General features: G+C 44.6%; 1 protein-coding gene across 1 annotated transcript in view; it reads left to right on the top strand.

Moving 5' to 3' along the window:
- SPATA22 (spermatogenesis associated 22) overlaps positions 1–19,712 on the top strand; it is a 76,254-nt gene extending 56,542 nt beyond the window's left edge. Inside the window, exons 6-7 of the mRNA XM_040421783.1 lie at positions 10,814–10,911; positions 19,427–19,712. Of these exons, the coding sequence (XP_040277717.1) occupies positions 10,814–10,911; positions 19,427–19,621 (293 nt within the window). The 3' untranslated portion in view covers positions 19,622–19,712. The remainder of the gene's footprint in view (positions 1–10,813; positions 10,912–19,426) is intronic.
- Positions 19,713–19,916: the final 204 nt, after the last annotated feature.

The raw sequence follows: 19,916 nt of genomic DNA, 5'->3' as shown, positions 1-19,916 counted from the left end.
GTAATTACAGATGAAACGCATAGTTTTTTTTTTCTGCTTTAGGGGCCTTTATTAAGTGATTACCCTTAGGCAGGGACGTCCAGGGCCTCTAATATTGTAGGGCTAAGTTCCGGACCAGCCACCCTGGGTTGGGCCATAGGGATTTCTATGCTTGACAGGGCTTTCTAGGGACAGTGAGTTTTATTAGGACCCTGTCCGCACGAAAGATTGATCTCTGGAACTTCAAGACGATATCCAGGTGACTCCCATCCACTGGTAAGATTGTTCCTTTTATTAAGAGGAATACATACCTAATTTTGGGAAATCGTGTTATTTGACCATGTGGTTACGACCATGAAGATATGGTCACCCATGGGAATTTCATTTGTTTTTTGTGGGTTACGTTTGTGGTGTGCACACACTTAGCACTATATGTTATGTTTGTATCCTTTTATCATAGTATCCAATAAACGTTAAGTTTTAGATTGAACCACCTCCAATCCTTTCAAGTTTTAGTTATTGTGGGAGATTTTTTCTTTCCTTTTGGGCATCTTTTTCCATTCAAGTGAATGTCCAAAGAAACAGAGATCCAGCTTCCAGTACAAAAAAGTGGCAGCTTTTATTGGAAATAGTGCATTAAAAACCAAACAGGGTATTCATGTCATGTAGTGCTGATACTTACACTGGCATGGATTTATATAGTGTCTCACCAAAGAATAAAAAAAGACAAAAAAACAAAACAAAAAACAGGTGATCACAATTAAACCAAGCCACACCTTCATGCAAATAAAATACACAATGTTTCAGTGTTTGAACCACAGACAAACAAATCTAAGACCATTGTAGTGCATAGAGTCAGTAGTGTAAAATCAGATCATGCCTACGATTGAGACCTAAGTGATACGTGAATCCATACAAAAAATCCAGAAGGATTCCCTGTTTAGCAATTTCCTTCTGTGATCACCTCCCCTTGCTGGAGGGTTAACTCTCTCCAGACCCTTAACGTGCATGCCTGTGATATCGCCTCCACGAACAGCCGCATAATGTAAACTGACCGCAGACACGTTTCCCCCTCCTATGCATCCAATCGTGTCAGGCATCGGTTCTTTTACTGAGAAGTTGTCTGTTTCTTTGGATGTTACTTCCACGCTTTGTTCCAAGCGTGCTCCGTGCTTCCTTCATTATTCAGGTGAGCGCACCCTCCTCTTTTTTTGTTCATTCAAGTGAATGGGTCCGCATCCGTGACACGGCCGGTGTTGTCCCGTGTATTACAGACCCGCCGTATGCAGGCTGCAATACGGCCACGGGGGACACACATTCGTGTGCAAGAGGCCTTACAGTGACTTTTTATGTTAGTATAACTGGGTAGTACGAACCAGATATTGCTTGTGGTGTGGTTTTGCCAGTGTCAGGGCCTGTCATTATTGTACAAACCATGATTTTAATGTTGCACGTTATTTTTCTTGCCTGTTTGCACAGTAAGTACAAATATTAATTTATGGCTTCCTTAATAGTGTAACCCTACTAGACCCTGATCAGAGACAGAATGTTTAGATATTTTGTATTGAAAGGTTTGGTTGGAGATTGAAGCTCTTCACTCAGTATACACCTACATTTAAAGGAGTTATTCGGTAATCTAGATTGATGGCCTAGGATAGATCGTCAGTATAAGATCGTGGGGGTCCTGGGTGTCAGCTGTTAGAAGAGGCCGGCACTCCACTGTGTCCTTTTCCTAGGCCATGTGACATCACCGTACATCGATAACATGGCCTAGTTGCAGCTCACCCTCACTGAAGTGCATGTAGCTGAGCTGCAATACCGAGCACTGCCACTAAACAATGTACGGCGCTGTGCTTGGAAAGCTGAGTGGCTCCCTGAACCAGCTGATGGGCAGGGGTGTCAGGACTCAGACCCCTGGCCAATGTGATGATGAGAACCTATTCTGAGTATACGTCATCATTATCTTTACCTGGATAACCCCTTTAAGCATGATTGTATGATTGTACTTCATACTCTTTTCCCAATATTGTAAAAAGTTTTGCTCTCAGAACTTGCTATCTGTATTGGCTATAAAAAGGGGTTCATTTAGGATGAGAAGAATATACAACTTTTCGCCACTCACGCCACTTTTCCAAGGTGGTGGAAAAATGGGAGACTGTGTGTGTGTGGGGTGTTCTGTCCGGCCCGTCTCATTTATCATTTTCTACACCTGTTTTTGGCCCAGAAAATGACTTAAATCTACAGCAGCAAGGGAGCTGAAGTAGATTTAAGCAAGTATCATGCCCAGCGCCTAAGTTATGTAAAAGCGGGCACCTCTACAAAACTAAGGCGCATCAAGCGCCAGCGCAGGGTTATTAAGACTGGCGTTTAAAGCACCAGTCTTAATAAATGACCCCATAAATCTTTACAGTGTGAAAGTTGCCTCTGGTGTTTCCAGTGCTGGGAATCCTGGAGTTTCTCCCATACTGTATGTGCATGAACTTGTCTGCTGCACGTAATTGATAGTATAAAGCCAGTTTCACACAATGAAGAACTTTTTCGGTAATTGTCATATATGTTTAGCGCTGAACCAGGTATGATTTCTAAACACACTGACAAGTAGGATAGAATGATTTAATAGTGTATTTTGAGTTGTTTAAATAAACATTATGGGGGGACGTGGCCTGACGGGGGATGTGAGAGGACGTGCAGAGCTGAGCTCCCGGCTGAACATCCTGCAATCCATTCTTCTCCCCGTCCATCTGGGGCTGTAACGGCTCACCGATACAACAAAGTGCTTCCCCAGGGGTCCTGCTACCGTACCGCTCCGCCATGCGCCATCAAAAGGCCAAAGAGAAGGAGGGAAAGGACAGTGACAGAGCCACCCCAGCAAGGCAAGATGGCGCCGGACAGTCAGTGAAGCTGCTGGATGTGGCAGCGCGACTGGAAAAGTTTGCTCACACCGCTGAATCTGTTCATCCTGCGCCGGCCCTGAACGCATACGCTGCCGCTGTTAAGAGGAATCCTCCAGTGCCTCCATCGCAAGATGGCAACATTTCAGAGGACTCTGAGGTCAGTGATCTTAATGGCAGGATGGCCGCCTCAGTGCTTGAGCCTACTATCAAGGATGTCTTTTCAGCGGTGTTACAATGCAATAATGCAATCACTGCGCTTACTACCAATGTGGGTGGCCTGAAAGAGTATATTGGGCTACTAAGGCAAGACATGAGGCAAGTCAAAGAGCGTATGGGTGAAATGGAGGGCTGCTTAAGTGATTTGGAAGACCAAATGCCGCCAGTTAAAAGAGACATGCAGCGGGTGATTCACAATGTCACCATGCTTATCTCCAAAACTGACGACCTGGAAAACAGGCTGCGGCGAAATAATGTGCGCATGATTGGTGTGCCAGAACGTACCGAAGGAACAGATGCTGTTACATTTGTGGAAAAGTGGCTAACAGTAAAAATAGGAAAGGAAAAGCTGTCTCCTCTGTTTGCTGTGGAACGGGCACACAGGGTGCCGTTTCGCCCCCCACCACCAGGTGCACCGCCGCGCCCTTTATTGCTTAGAGTCTTCCATTTTCGTGACCGGGATGCCATTTTGAGAGGAGCAAGAGACTGCACTGATTTGTCTATTGATGGGAACCGGATCTCTTTGTTTCCTGACGTCCAAAAGAAGCGTGCACGTTTTATTGATGTTAAACGCAGACTGCGACTATTAGGCCTCTTTCACACGGGCGTTGCGGGAAAATGTGCGGGTGCGTTGCGGGAACACCTGCGATTTTTCCACGCGAGTGCAAAACATTGTAATGCGTTTTGCACGGTACCCACAGAAGTTCGGGCTTGGGATCGGTGTTCTGTAGATTGTATTATTTTGTAGATTGTATTATTTTTCCTTATAACATAGTTATAAGGGAAAATAATAGCATTCTGAATACAGAATGCATAGTAAACTAGCGCTGGAGGGGTTACATTTTTTTTAAACTCACCTTAGTCCACTTGATCGCGTAGTCCGGCATCTGCTTCTTTCTCCTTTGTTGAATAAGACCTGTGGTGAGCATTAAATACAGTTACAGGACCTTTGATGACGTCACTCCGGTCATCACATGGTACGTCACATGATCTTGTACCATGGTGAATCACCATGGTAAAAGATCATGTGACGTACCATGTGATGACCGGAGTGACGTCATCAAAGGTCCTGTAACTGTATTTAATGCTCACCACAGGTCTTATTCAACAAAGGAGAAAGAAGCAGATGCCGGACTACGCGATCAAGTGGACTAAGGTGAGTTAAATTATTATTTATTTATTTTTTAACCCCTCTAGCGCTAGTTTACTATGCATTCTGTATTCACAATGCTATTATTTTCCCTTATAACCATGTTATAAGGGGAAATAATAATGATCGGGTCTCCATCCCGATGGTCTCCTAGCAACCGTGCGTGAAAATCGCACCGCATCCGCACTTGCTTGCTGATGCTTGCGATTTTCACGCAACCCCATTCACTTCTATGAGGCCTGCGTTGCGTGAAAAACGCGGAATATAGAGCATGCTGCGATTTTCACGCAACGCACAAGTGATGCGTGAAAATCACTGCTCATGTGAACGGCCCCATAGAAATGAATGGGTCAGTATTCAGTGCGGGTGCAATGCGTTCAACTCACGCATCGCATCCGCGTGGAATACTCGCCCGTGTGAAAGGGGCCTTACAGCTTCCATATTTTGTGCTATATCCTGCGAAACTGCGAGTCGTGGCAAAAGATAAAGCGCACTTATTTGAGGATTCGGTGCGGCATGTCACTGGTTGGACTCCACTGAAAAGGATTTAAGGCAGGGCAGCTGATTGCCACAAGTTATTAGGCCATCACCTTCTACCTTTTGTCTATATGGACAGTTGATAAATGCGGGCTCATGTTGGTTAGATGCCTGCACATAATGGTGTGGGGGGCAGACTGAGGGCTTGAGTCAAGGCTCTACCCAGTACCGGAGACGGCATTTATCAATATCAGCAATATGTCCTTTTCATCAGTTAGGAGTGTTATACTATAAGGGGGGAGATCTGATATATGCTAGCATAGCCGGGAATGTATGCCACTTGCTAGTTTTTATTTAACCACTTAAGGACCACAAGTTTATACCACCCTAAAGACCAGGCCCTTTTTTACAAATCGGCACTCCACAACTTTAGCGGTTTATTGCTCGGTCATGCAACTTACCACCCAAATGAATTTTCCCTTCTTTTCTTCTCACTAATAGAGCTTTCATTTGGTGGTATTTCATTGCTGCTGACATTTTTACTTTTTTTGTTATTAATCGAAATTTAACGATTTTTTGGCAAAAAAATGACATTTTTCACTTTCAGTTGTAAAATTTTGCAAAAAAACGACATCCATATATAAATTTTGCTCTAAATTTATTGTTCTACATGTCTTTGATAAAAAAAATATGTTTGGGTAAAAAAAAAATGGTTTGGGTAAAAGTTATAGCGTTTACAAACTATGGTACAAAAATGTGAATTTCCGCTTTTTGAAGCAGCTCTGACTTTCTGAGCACCTGTCATGTTTCCTGAGGTTCTACAATGGCCAGACAGTACAAACACCCCACAAATGACCCCATTTCGGAAAGTAGACACCCTAAGGTATTCGCTGATGGGCATAGTGAGTTCATAGAACTTTTTATTTTTTGTCACAAGTTAGTGGAAAATGATGATTTTTTTTTTTGATTTTTTTTTCTTACAAAGTCTCATATTCCACTAACTTGTGACAAAAAATAAAAACTTCTATGAACTCACTATGCCCATCAGCGAATACCTTGGGGTGTCTTCTTTCCAAAATGGGGTCACTTGTGGGGTAGTTATACTGCCCTGGCATTCTAGGGGCCCAAATGTGTGGTAAGTAGTTTGAAATCAAAATGTGTAAAAAATGACCGGTGAAATCCGAAAGGTGCTCTTTGGAATGTGGGCCCCTTTGCCCACCTAGGCTGCAAAAAAGTGCCACACATGTGGTATCACCGTACTCAGGAGAAGTTGGGGAATGTGTTTTGGGGTGTCATTTTACATATACCCATGCTGGGTGAGATAAATATCTTGGTCAAATGCCAACTTTGTATAAAAAAATGGGAAAAGTTGTCTTTTGCCAAGATATTTCTCTCACCCAGCATGGGTATATGTAAAAAGACACCCCAAAACACATTCCCCAACTTCTCCTGAGTACGGAGATACCACATGTGTGACACTTTTTTGCAGCCTAGGTGGGCAAAGGGGCCCATATTCCAAAGAGCACCTTTCGGATTTCACCGGTCATTTTTTACACATTTTGATTTCAAACTTCTTACCACACATTTGGGCCCCTAGAATGCCAGGGCAGTATAACTACCCCACAAGTGACCCCATTTTGGAAAGAAGACACCCCCAGGTATTTCGTGATGGGCATAGTGAGTTCATGGAAGTTTTTATTTTTTGTCACAAGTTAGTGGAATATGAGACTTTGTAAGGAAAAAAATAAATAAAAAATAAATCATCATTTTCCGCTAACTTGTGACAAAAAATATAAAATTCTAGGAACTCGCCATGCCCCTCACGGAATACCTTGGGGTGTCTTCTTTCCAAAATGGGGTCACTTGTGGGGTAGTTATACTGCCCTGGCATTTTCCAGGGGCCCTAATGTGTGGTAAGTAGGTAAATGACCTGTGAAATCCTAAAGGTGCTCTTTGGAATGTGGGCCCCTTTGCCCACCTAGGCTGCAAAAAAGTGTCACACATGTGGTATCGCTGTACTCAAGAGAAGTTGGGCAATGTGTTTTGGCGTGTCTTTTTACATATACTCATGCTGGGTGAGAGAAATATCTCGGCAAAAGACAACTTTTCCCATTTTTTTATACAAAGTTGGCATTTGACCAAGATATTTATCTCACCCAGCATGGGTATATGTAAAATGACACCCCAAAACACATTGCCCAACTTCTCCTGAGTACGGCGATACCAGATGTGTGACACTTTTTTGCAGCCTAGATGCGCAAAGGGGCCCACATTCCTTTTATGAGGGCATTTTTAGACATTTGGATCCCAGACTTCTTCTCACGCTTTAGGGCCCCTAAAATGCCAGGGCAGTATAAATACCCCACATGTGACCCCATTTTGGAAAGAAGACACCCCAAGGTATTCAATGAGGGGCATGGCGAGTTCATAGCAAATTTTTTTTTTTGGCACAAGTTAGCGGAAATTGATCTTATTTATTTTTTTCTCACAAAGTCTCCCTTTCCGCTAACTTGGGACAAAAATTTCAATCTTTCATGGACTCAATATGCCCCTCACGGAATACCTGGGGGTGTCTTCTTTCCGAAATAGGGTCACATGTGGGGTATTTATACTGCCCTGGCATTCTAGGGGCCCTAAAGCGTGAGAAGAAGGTTGGAATATAAATGTCTAAAAAATTTTACGCATTTGGATTCCGTGAGGGGTATGGTGAGTTCATGTGAGATTTAATTTTTTTACACAAGTTAGTGGAATATGAGACTTTGTAAGAAAAAAATAATAATTTCCGCTAACTTGGGCCAAAAAAATTTCTGAATGGAGCCTTACAGAGGGGTGATCAATGACAGGGGGGTGATCAGGGAGTCTATATGGGGTGATCACCCCCCTGTCATTGATCACCCGCCTATAAGGCTCCATTCAGATGTCCGTATGTGTTTTGCGGATCCATGGATCCGTAAAAATCATACGGACATCTGAATGCAGCCTGACAGGGGGGGTGATCAATGACAGGGGGGGTGATCAATGACAGGGGGGTGATCAGGGAGTCTATATGGGGTGATCACCCCCCCTGGAAGTCTCCAGGGAGACGCCTGTATGTGTTTTGCGGATGCGATCCATCTATCAGTGGATCCGTAAAAATCATGCAGACGTCTGAATGGAGCTTTACAGGGGGGTGATCAATGACAGGGGGGTAATCAATGACAGGGGGGTGATCAGGGAGTCTATATGGGGTGATCACCACAGTCATTGATCATGCCCCTGTAAGGCTTCATTCAGACGTCCGGATGCGTTTTGCGGATCCGATCCATCTATCAGTGCATCCGTAAAAATCATGCGGACATCTGAATGGAGCTTTACAGGGGGGTAATCAATGACAGGGGGGTGATCAGGGAGTCTATATGGGGTGATCACCACAGTCATTGATCACGCCCCTGTAAGGCTCCATTCAGACGTCCGTATGCGTTTTGCGGATCCGATCCATCTATCAGTGGATCCGTAAAAATCATGCGGACATCTGAATGGAGCTTTACAGGGGGGTGATCAATGACAGGGGGGTGATCAGGGAGTCTATATGGGGTGATCAGGGGTGATCAAGGGTGAATAAGGGGTTAATAAGTGACAGGGGGGGGGGGGTGTAGTGTAGTGGTGCTTGGTGCAACATATTACTGAGCTACCTGTGTCCTCTGGTGGTCGATCCAAACAAAGGGGACCACCAGAGGACCAGGTAGCAGGTTAAAAAAATCACATCTCCAGCCTGCCAGCGAACGATCGCCGCTGGCAGGCTGGAGATCAACTCTCTTACCTTCCGTTCCTGTGAGTGCGCGCGCCTGTGTGCGCGCGTTCACAGGAAATCTCGGCTGACGCTTAGCTTAGCGGTAAGTGGTTAACGTTCCCCTTGTTTGCTATTGCATATTTGTTTGTATTCCCCAAGTTCAGGAAATTATTTTCCCCAGGGTTTCACGTGTATGTGAAATGTCTTTATCTGTTCTGTATGGGTTGGGAAGGGGGAGGGGGGGTGGGAGGGACTGTGAGACCTTATTGACTAGACACCAGTGGTTCTATGTGTATGACCGGGGCAAGGCTGCTTATGGTCCTGTACTGCTATGGTTTAAAAACATAAATGGGTACTCTTAGAATAATTGCCTGGAATGTGAGGGGGCTGAACCAACCTGCTAAACGCAATGCCGTCTTTTATGCCTTGCAAACGTATCAACCAGCAATTCTGTGCCTGTCAGAAACTCATCTCACTTCTGAGAGAACACATCTTATTCATAAGGCTTGGGTGGCACAGAAGTTTCATTCCTCCTACTCCACGCAATCGAGAGGGGTGAGCGTGTTGGTGCATAGAAATGTTCCCTTTATATTGAGGGAGATACATGTGGATGAGGAGGGTCGCTTTATATGTATTATCTGTTCTGTGTTTCATTACCAGATGTTACTAGTGGCCGTTTATATACCTCCCCCATATTCCTGTGAAGTTCTCAAAAAAGTATTATCCTTCACTTCCAAATTTCCAGATCTGCCAGTTCTCTTAATTGGTGATTTTAATATGTTCTTGGACAAATCCCTAGATAAATTCCAATCTGATAGTGGGGCCTCTGGCCCTTCTCTATCCTCATTAGCCAAGACGCTCGCTGAAGTAGACTTGTATGATTTATGGAGGTCCAGAAATCCTGGTGTGAAGCAATACTCCTGCTACTCGTCATCACATAGTTCTCTTTCTAGGATAGATCTCGCTGTGGGATCTAAGGGAGTGTTAGATAAGGTCCAGGATGTTAGGTACTTACCCCGTAGTATTTCTGACCACTCCCCGTTTTTGGTAGTACTGGATTTACGGAGAGAGCTATTGGGTCCGAGACAACCATGGCGACTAAACCCTTTTTTGATCCAGTTGGTTGATACTGGTACTGTGATATCTGCTGCTCTGACTGACTTTTTTTTACCAATAATGAAGGTTCAGCTAGTCACTCCATTATCTGGGATACAATGAAAGCTTATATTAGAGGGATATACATTAAACGGATTAGTTCCCATAAAACTAAAAGCAGGGCACTTACGACAGAACTGCTGGATAGAGTTCAGACTACGGAAGCTAAGTACATCTCTGACCCCTCCCTAGAAAATTCCTCGCACTGGACGGAGGCGCAAGATCTACTGAAGGAACATTTGATTAGTAGGGCTGGGGACAAACAATTTTTTAAGACTCAACATTATTTTATGGAAGGGGACTGTACGGGCCACCTACTAGCTACTATTATTAAGACCCAATCGGGCCCATCTTGTGTATTGGGAATCACTAATAAAATGGGCGTACAGGTATCGGGAGATGATAACATAATGAACATATTCCATGAGCACTATGCAGATGTCTATAAGTCCAGACTAGGGATTGACTGTAGTGACAGAGAGCAATACCTGCACAATATCCAGATGCCCAGCCTGTCTGATGATCAGAGGTTATTACTTGATGGGGACATTCAATTGGAAGAGATGGTATTGGCGGTGCAGTCGCTTCCTAACGGAAAAGTACCTGGGGGAGATGGTCTGCCTGGGGAATTCTACAAAAAACATCAAGAAGTTTTGCTCCCGCATCTCCTACAGGTGTTTAATGAATCTTATAGGACAGGTATTTTACCTAGCTCTATGAGAGAAGCATTGGTGGTAGTGATCCCTAAACCAGATAAGGATCCCAATATGGTAGATTCATATAGACCCATCTAACTCTTAACAGTAGATATAAAAGTGTTGGCCAAGGTACTTGCTAATAGGCTCCTGAATGTTATCTCCCACATTATAACATTATACATGAAGATCAGTGCGGGTTTATGCCAGGAAAATCCACGTCATTAAACCTTAGGTTGTTGGATCTTTATGTGAAGGATCCTGTTTATTGACTATCCTGTTTTGTACAATGAGTATTTTTGCACTGTGTTGAACATAATATAGGACACAAGCATTTTGTAAAATGATATTGTTTATTTTTACAAAATAATAAAAATGTATCTGATTTGAAAAAAAATAAATAAACATTATGGAAAGGCTACCTACACATGGAGATTGTAAAATTCACTATGAATATACCTGTTTCTCTTGTCTTTAGCAACCCTTGACTCTGCCGTCACTTCAGGCGACAATGGCTCAAAACTCTTCCTTCTAAGAGATGGCAAGAACCATATTCAATGCATATTTTATGAAATTGTAAGTAATTTCAATACCATGTTCTCCCTATTCTCTAATGTTTTATATATCTGAATGTAGATAAAAGTTCCAATCACCACAAAATTATACCTTACAGTGGTCCATCAAGTTACAATATTAATTGGTTTTCAGGAAGGCCATTGTAAGATGAAGCCCCTGTAATGGAGTCCATAACTCTATGGAACACTAGTAATTGGTTCTAAAGCCCCAAATTGTCATTACAGGATAAGAAAAAATGAAAATTTAAGAACAATGAGCAGATAACTAAGACAGATAAAGCAAATCCTTCCCTATAACAGTCAGGAATAGGTTCTCGAAGCTGTCAGTCACTTTCTATGAGGAGGACAGGGGCTTCTCCAGGGTCCTGTTGAGCGAACAGTGCACCAGAAAAAGAGCAGCTAATCCTGGCACTGACAGAGGGCAGTACGTGACTTGTAGTACCGCACTTTATTGTAAAGAGGCGCTACTAGACAACCAATATAGGTGTTTGGTAGAGAAGTGGCCATATTGATTGGTTGGGTCTGAGTTTGAGGTATTGTTTGTTGAGTGTAGTTTCAGCATATGATGACCCTGGAAAGACCCTTGTATCCTGAGTGACCAATTCTACATCTAGAATGTATAAGTAAATCTATTGTTTTTGTAGTAAGATCACATGATCCATCATTTCTAATGGACTTTATTTGTTATTACGGCTTTAGGAAATAAAGATAATTTAGGGTACTTTCACACTAGCGTTTTTCTTTTCCGGCATAGAGTTCCGTCACAGGGGGCTCTATACTGGAAAAGAACTGATCAGGCATATCCCCATGCATTCTGAATGGAGAGCAATCCGTTCAGGATGCATCAGGATGTCTTCAGTTCAGTCGTTTTGACTGATCAGGCAAAAGAGAAAACCGTAGCATGCTACGGTTTCATCTCCGGCGAAAAAAACTGAAGACTTGCCTGAATGCATTCAAAATGCCGGATCCGTCCTTCCGGCCTGCGCATGCGCAGACCGGTGAAAATGTGAAAAAAGATACAAGACGGGTCCGCATGACAAGCGGAGAGACGGATCTGTCCTTGCAATGCATTTGTGAGACGGATCCGGATCTGTCTCACAAATGCTTTCAGTCAGCGGCAGATCGGCGGATCCGGCGGGCAGTTCCGACGACGGAACTGCTCGGCGGATCCAGCGGCCAGTTCCGACGACGGAACTGCCCACCGGATCACACTGCCGCAAGTGTGAAAGTAGCCTTACATAATGAACAGCTATGCAGATTTCTCATTTACCTTCAGTATTACATGTTTACGGTTTTTAATATCTGCTTAGGGCTCTTTCACACCTGCGTTATTGTCTTCCGGCATAGAGTTCCGTCGTCGGGGCTCTATGCCGGAAGAATCCTGATCAGGATTATCCTAATGCATTCTGAATGGAGAGTAATCCGTTCAGGATGCATCAGGATGTCTTCAGTTCCGGTACGGAACGTTTGTTGGCCGGAGAAAATACCGCAGCATGCTGCGCTTTTTGCTCCGGCCAAAAATCCGGAACACTTACCGCAAGGCCGGATCCGGAATTAATGCCCATTGGAAGGCATTGATCCGGATCCGGCCTTAAGCTAAACGTCGTTTCGGCGCATTGCCGGAGCCGACATTTAGCTTTTTCAGAGTGGTTACCATGGCTGCCGGGACGCTAAAGTCCTGACAGCCATGGTAAGTGTAGCGGGGAGCGGGGGAGCAGTATACCTACCGTCCGTGCGGCTCCCCGGGCGCTCCAGAGTGACGTCAGGGCGCCCCAAGCGCATGGATCACGTGATCGCATGGATCACGTCATCCATGCGCATGGGGCGCTCTGACGTCATTCTGGAGCGCCCCGGGAGCCGCACGGACTGTAAGTATACCGCTCCCCCGCTCCCCACTACTACTATGGCAACCAGGACTTTAATAGCGTCCTGGGTGCCATAGTAACACTGAAAGCATTTGGAAGACGGTTCCGTCTTCAAATGCTTTCAGTACACTTGCGTTTTTCCGGATCCGGAGTGTAATTCCGGCAAGTGGAGTACACGCCGGATCCGGACAACGCAAGTGTGAAAGAGGCCTTACTGTCATTCAATAGGAACCTTTGTTACTTATTTCCAGCGTTTAAAAATCTGTCCTGTTCATTTAATGGACAGATAGATCCATGGCTAATATACAGTAACACAGCTGCATCTTATCATGAGCCAAGCACCTTTGTGTCGACCACATGCAGGACAGATTTTTTTTTTATAGTATTTATTTATTCATTTTTAATTCACAGTACATCAACATCCCAACCGGGATGAGAAAACAAGTAGGAACATTACACATTATTAGAGACATCAAGCCCAGGTATCGCAGTATTCAGTCACAGGAAAAATCCAATAATAAAGAGGGGGTCCAAACAGAAGTACCTGCATGTGTCATTTTATGGCAGTAGCCCCCCCCGGACATATTGAGCGATCTCTGGACATCATTCACACCACACACACATACAAACCTGAGCACCCTGTTGCCCCACACAAATCAACACCTAGACCATGTAGCCAAATGCCCCAGATCTTTTCAAAGCGGTCTGGAGTTCCTCTAGGAGTGTATGTTAGCTTATACATGGTGAGATCAGCATTTATGAGTTGTATCCACTGTTCAAGAGTAGGGGCCTTAGGTGGTTTCCAGTTTAGGAGAATAGTCTTTCTCCCATAAAACATTAATAAGCGGAGCAGTCTTCTGCCATATTTAGTGGGGATTATGTCTACCACAAGTCCCAATAAGCATACCATAGGGGAACAGATCTCTGGGAGCCACAACTCCGTATTGATGAAAGTGCAGCTGCAATGTGGGACACGTCCATATCATATAATACAACGATCCTCTCGACTCCCCGCATCTCGTACATGAGGGATCCGGTAGTCTACGCATGTGGAACAGGCACACCGGGGTCAGATACACCCTGTGTATCCATTTGATCTGGATAAGCTGGTCTCGGGCACTAATGTCCGTGGTTTTCCATACAGAGCTCAACTCTCTCAGGTGAGACGCCTCCAGGGCAGGAATATACATGGACCAACGCGCAAACGATCGCCGGAGTGGAGAATCTTGCATTTTCATTATCTCCTCATAGAAAGAGGAAACTGGTTTGTAGGGCTGTGCTCGTCTAGCAATAGATTTGAGGGGCCCACATTTTAACTGTAGAGGCGATGCCCCAAACTGCGTCCCGCAGGCATGTCTCAACTGAAGGTATCGATAAAAACTCGTACGGGGTAAATTGTATTCTCTTTTGAGACTGTCAAAAGTGCGGAAAGTGCGGCACTGTTTTCATATAATTGAGTAAGCTATCTCACTCCTTTCAAGGGCCAGAATTCTAAGTCAGTGAGATGAAAAAGCTCTTTAAGATGCTTGTTTCTCCACAGGGGGCTATATGGGGACCAGGTAGGGGTGGGCAATATGGCCTAAAATCTATATTGCGATATAATTTGAAGCATGTGCGATATACACTCACCTAAAGAATTATTAGGAACACCTGTTCTATTTCTCATTAATGCAATTATCTAGTCAACCAATCACATGGCAGTTGCTTCAATGCATTTAGGGGGGTGGTCCTGGTCAAGACAATCTCCTGAACTCCAAACTGAATGTCAGAATGGGAAAGAAAGGTGATTTAAGCAATTTTGAGCGTGGCATGATCGTTTTTGCCAGACGGGCCGGTCTGAGTATTTCACAATCTGCTCAGTTACTGGGATTTTCACGCACAACCATTTCTAGGGTTTACAAAGAATGGTGTGAAAAGGGAAAAACATCCAGTATGCGGCAGTCCTGTGGGCAAAAATGCCTTGTGGATGCTAGAGGTCAGAGGAGAATAGGCCGACTGATTCAAGCTGATAGAAGAGCAACGTTGACTGAAATAACCACTCGTTACAACCGAGGTATGCAGCAAAGCATTTGTGAAGCCACAACACGCACAACCTTGAGGCGGATGGGCTACAACAGCAGAAGACCCCACCGGGTACCACTCATCTCCACTACAAATAGGAAAAAGAGGCTACATTTGCACGAGCTCACCAAAATTGGACTGTTGAAGACTGGAAAAATGTTGCCTGGTCTGATGAGTCTCGATTTCTGTTGAGACATTCAAATGGTAGAGTCCGAATTTGGCGTAAACAGAATGAGAACATGTATCCATCCTCTGATGGCTACTTCCAGCAGGATAATGCACCATGTCACAAAGCTCGAATCATTTCAAATTGGTTTCTTGAACATGACAATGAGTTCACTGTACTAAAATGGCCCCCACAGTCACCAGATCTCAACCCAATAGAACATCTTTGGGATGTGGTGGAACGGGAGCTTCGTGCCCTGGATGTGCATCCCTCAAATCTCCATCAACTGCAAGATGCTATCCTATAAATATGGGCCAACATTTCTAAAGAATGCTATCAGCACCTTGTTGAATCAATGCCACGTAGAATTAAGGCAGTTCTGAAGGCAAAAGGGGGTCCAACACCGTATTAGTATGGTGTTCCTAATAATTCTTTAGGTGAGTGTATATTGCGATATATTATTTTCTTCTGTATGTATACAAAAATACAAATTACAAAACTTTTCAATACATTTTTAATGTGGCATTTGCCATCTGCCTGCCATGTGTCCCCTAGAAGAGCCAGTGCCATCAGCCCCCATGTGGCATTTGCCTGCGTCCCCCAGCCCAGAAGAGCCAGTGCCATCAGCCCCCATGTGGCATTTGCCATCTGCCTGTGCCTGCCATATGCCCCCCAGAAGAGCCAGTGCCATTTGCCCCCCCAGAATCGCTATACTTACCTATCCTGCAGGCCAGGGTGCTCAGCGAGTAGGCACTCCGCACTCTGCAGGTGTCGCTTCTTCTTCCCAGCATGCATTGCAGGACCTGACGTCACACACAGCGTCAGCCAGCGGGCTGACGCTGTGTGCACGCCAGGCCCTGGCAACTACAGTACAGCGCGGTGCGGAGTTGGGAGCCGGAGCCACGGCGGTGAGAAGGTTCGGGTTCGTCTATTCACTACCGCTCCTGGTCATATCGCGGTCCGGCTATTTATGCGATATGGACAAAATCTGTATCGTTGCACAGATTCATATTGTCCATATCGCATATATCGCCCACCCCTAGGACCAGGTCTCTCCATCTGCACTCTCCACATGTACCTCTACAAATGTCTTCCATGCTACTACAACATTCACCATCGCCTCCGTGCAGTGTTTCACCATGTGCGCTCCTCCCCGATACACCAAGTTTGCCAGCGCCTCATACGAGCCCGCTAGCGCAGCTTCAAGGATAACTGCTGGGTTATTCGCATCTGCCCAGATCCACCATGATGCATATACCACTTACGAGGCGATATAGTAAATATACATATCTGGCAATCTCAGCCCTCCCCTATGAGTATAAAGGTTTTAGGGATTTCCTAGCCACCCTGGGAGCCTGGTGCCTCCACAAGAATGGCGACAACAGTCTATCTAAGGACTCAAAGTGAGATTTGGGAATTTTTGAAGGTGTTGCTCTGTAAACATATAGCAATTTAGGCAGTAATACCATTTTAACAATGTTTATTCGGCCCACCAGAGATAATGGCAGGTTTTCCAAGGCTTCAATCTTACGGGTAATATACTCCATCGTAGGTACCACATTCAGTCGATAAAACTGACTAGGGTCTCTGTATATCCGAATCCCCAAGTATGCAAAGCAGTCAACTACCTCTAAGCGAGACAGTGTAGACACTTCTGATCTGTCCACCTCGTCAACAAGGAACAGGCTAGACATCGCCCAATTCACCCAAAGTCACGTATAGGATCCAAAACTATCTACCGTAACCAGAGGGCCTTCAGAGAGGGAGCAGGACAGATTTTTGGTCAAAATCATTTGTGCCCATCTACCACAGCAAGGTGACCCATCAATTACCTTTCACATAGGCTGTTTTTAATCAGTGTATCAAATATATTTCCCTGAATTCATTTGAAGCCTATTGGCACAAGCAGAGAAGCCATTATAGAGCAGGGTCCCATCCAAAAGAGGTCACATTGCCGTGGTGGATGGGCACAAATGATTTTGATTAAAACATGTCCCTTATATTAGTTTATATAGTGAGTATAGTATTAGCAAAATGTATAATCTGTATACAGTATTCAATGTTTGCAGAGTGCTGTTGTATTGTATTTGGTTTTAATTTCGTATTTTCAGTCACAGCGACGTGCACCTGTATATTTACATCAATTTAACGGATGTGCTGGATAACTTTTGTGTTTGGTTTTTGCAGGACCGATTTTGAGTGCCCTGCTAACGTTTGTTTACTTGGAAATTGTGATTGTGTGTCCATGCCAGCTGGCACCCATTGACACAATTTCTGATATGGGAAAAATATGTGTTTGCGTTCACATCACGTGACGTATACTCCAATGGAGGCCATACAAAATGTATCTGTTTAACATATATGTTTTTTTTTTCCTGAACTTTACAGATGGAAAAGTGTAGTGCACCATGCTTTGGCATCCTTTTTTTTTTTGCCAACTTGAGAAGAAAAACGTTATGTACCGTATTTTTCGCCCTATAAGACGCAACAGCCCATAAGACACACCAAGGTTTGAGAGGAGGACAATAAGAAAAAAAATATTTTTCATTAGACCTCCGGTCAGACCACTAATCAGACCCCCAATGTTAATTAGACCTCAGCTGACAGCCCCAATCAGACCCCCAATGTTAATAAGACCCCAGATCAGACCCCTAATCAAATCTCAGCTCAGACCCCAACAGGAATCACCCCCAATCAGACTTCAGATAAGAGCCCCATGCCTCTCATCAGCCCCCATATTCCTCTCATCAGCTCCCCATATGCCTCATATCATCCCCCATGCCTCTCATCAGCCCCCCATATGTCTCTCATCAGCCCCCATTGCCTCTCATCAGTCTCCTATCAGCCCCCATTGCCTCTGACCTGCCCCCAGCAGCGTTATATCAGCCCCTATTGCCTCTTACCAGCCCCCAGCAGCGTTATATTAGCTCTCATTGTTTCTCACCAGCCCCCAGCAGCGTTATATAAGCTCCATTGCCTCTCACCAGCCCCTAGCAGCATTATATCAGCCCCCATTGCCTCTTACCAGCCTCCAGCAGCGTTATATCAGCCCCCTTTCCCTCTCATCAGCCCCCAGCCAAGTTAAGCCTCATATGGAATAAAATTAAACACTTACCTCTCCTGTTCCGGCCACCGCCGCTCTTCTCCAGTGCGATCCTCTTCATCCTGCCACTGGCTGTGCTCTGAACTTGTTCGCACAGCGCGAGGTCACAGAGTGCCCTCACACTGTACGCAGCCACTGCACATCCGACAGCCGAGGACCAGGAATCGGTGAGTACAGAGCCTTCACCGTTTCCTAGTCTTCCTGTACTAATGAGCGCTTCCATAATGGAAGCGATCATTAGTATTCGCCCCATAAGATGCAGGGACATTTTACCCCACTTTTGGGGGGAAAAATGCGTCTTATGGGGCGAAAATTATGGTAAATAGCTCCTCAGACTGCCATATGTGGATATGCCCTTATTTGATTGAACAGTATGGTTGCATCGGCTGCAGAATCTGTGTTCAAGGTTAATCCTTAGATTTATGCTTTGGATTGCATTTTGTCATGCTGCAAGTCAGTGGGCAGACTGAACCCCATTCACTTGGGCAAAGCATTGTGTGGCCACCCACCACTAGGGGACTTGGAATTTAAAGTGGCCCTGGAAAAAATTAAAAGTGGCCGTATGTTGTAGGAGGGGCCAAATTGACAGAAGGCAGGGCATAATAAGTAAGTGGGTAACACAAAGCGTTGAGGTCAGCAATACCATAGTGTGGCCCCTGCAGAACCAAATGCCACAGTACATCACAAACTAATGCCCCAGCAGCACACAATATCTCCCCAGAACCTACAGCTCTGTGGTGGCTAGATTCTGCCATGTTCTGTCCTCTCACTCCAGTTGCCTGAGAACGTCAAAACAGTTAAATTCAGGAGTCAGAAGGCCTCCTGTGGCCGCCTACCAGGTACATAAGTAGTTGATGCTCCCAGCATTAAGTAACTCTGGAAGCGTCAGCACATTACTTACCTGGCTGCGGGCCATGACTCAAGTGGTCCCCTGGGTATCGGCACACTGGGAAGTTTCCCTGTATGGTCAATGGCCAGTCCGCCCCTGCCCAGTCTGCATGATCATGTGCTACTTGGCTATCATTGGCTGAAGCGGTGCACATGATCCCTGTCCATGCTGGAATTTTACATGCAGTGAGGACCGCAGTAGACCCAGGGAGCTGGAACGGAGCAGTGGACGGGTAAGTAAGGTAAGGCGAGTAGGTAAGTATGCTTTCCACAAGTCTGGTGGGGAGGGGATTTCAAAAAGAAGGTAATTGTGGAACACCACCTTTAATGCATTATTTAAAACTCCTGATCATAACCTTACATTACATACAGCCATTTAGTCATATTGTAACAAATGTGCATGTTGATGTCACATTAATATGTTCCTACTTAGGACCGGGACTTGCCAAGACTAATCAGAGGTCGAATTCATAGAGCAATGGGGAATTATGACCAGAAAAGAAACATGTTTAAGTGTGTTTCTGTGAGACCGGCATCGGTGGCAGAGCAACAGGCCTTTACGGAATATGTCTTCACTGCAGATAGAGAGATGGAGAAGTGTGTTACAAGTCTAGAAGACACTAAATGAGATGTTAACAGATTTTCATCTTGTCAAAGGCACATTATTAAACAATGTTATCTTGTTTTCGCACTATAAATATAGCTTTAGCATGTTCTAACCGCACCGTCTTTACATGTGTTAAGTTGTATACCGTATATTTTTTCAGTTTGAATTTGGTTATTTATGCTTTTATCAGTTATCTTCTGTAGAGTTTTACCATTCTGAGCGGTATGTTTTTTCATTCAAGACTGTACTTCAGATGCCATTATAATAAACATTCCTTAAAAATAAAAAGTAGAGTTCTATGCAAGTCATCTATAAA

The sequence above is a fragment of the Bufo bufo genome, chromosome 3, assembly GCF_905171765.1.
Source record: "Bufo bufo chromosome 3, aBufBuf1.1, whole genome shotgun sequence".
NCBI lineage: Eukaryota > Metazoa > Chordata > Amphibia > Anura > Bufonidae > Bufo > Bufo bufo.
Note: the sequence above shows the minus strand (reverse complement) of the source record. Positions and strands in the feature narration are given on the sequence as shown.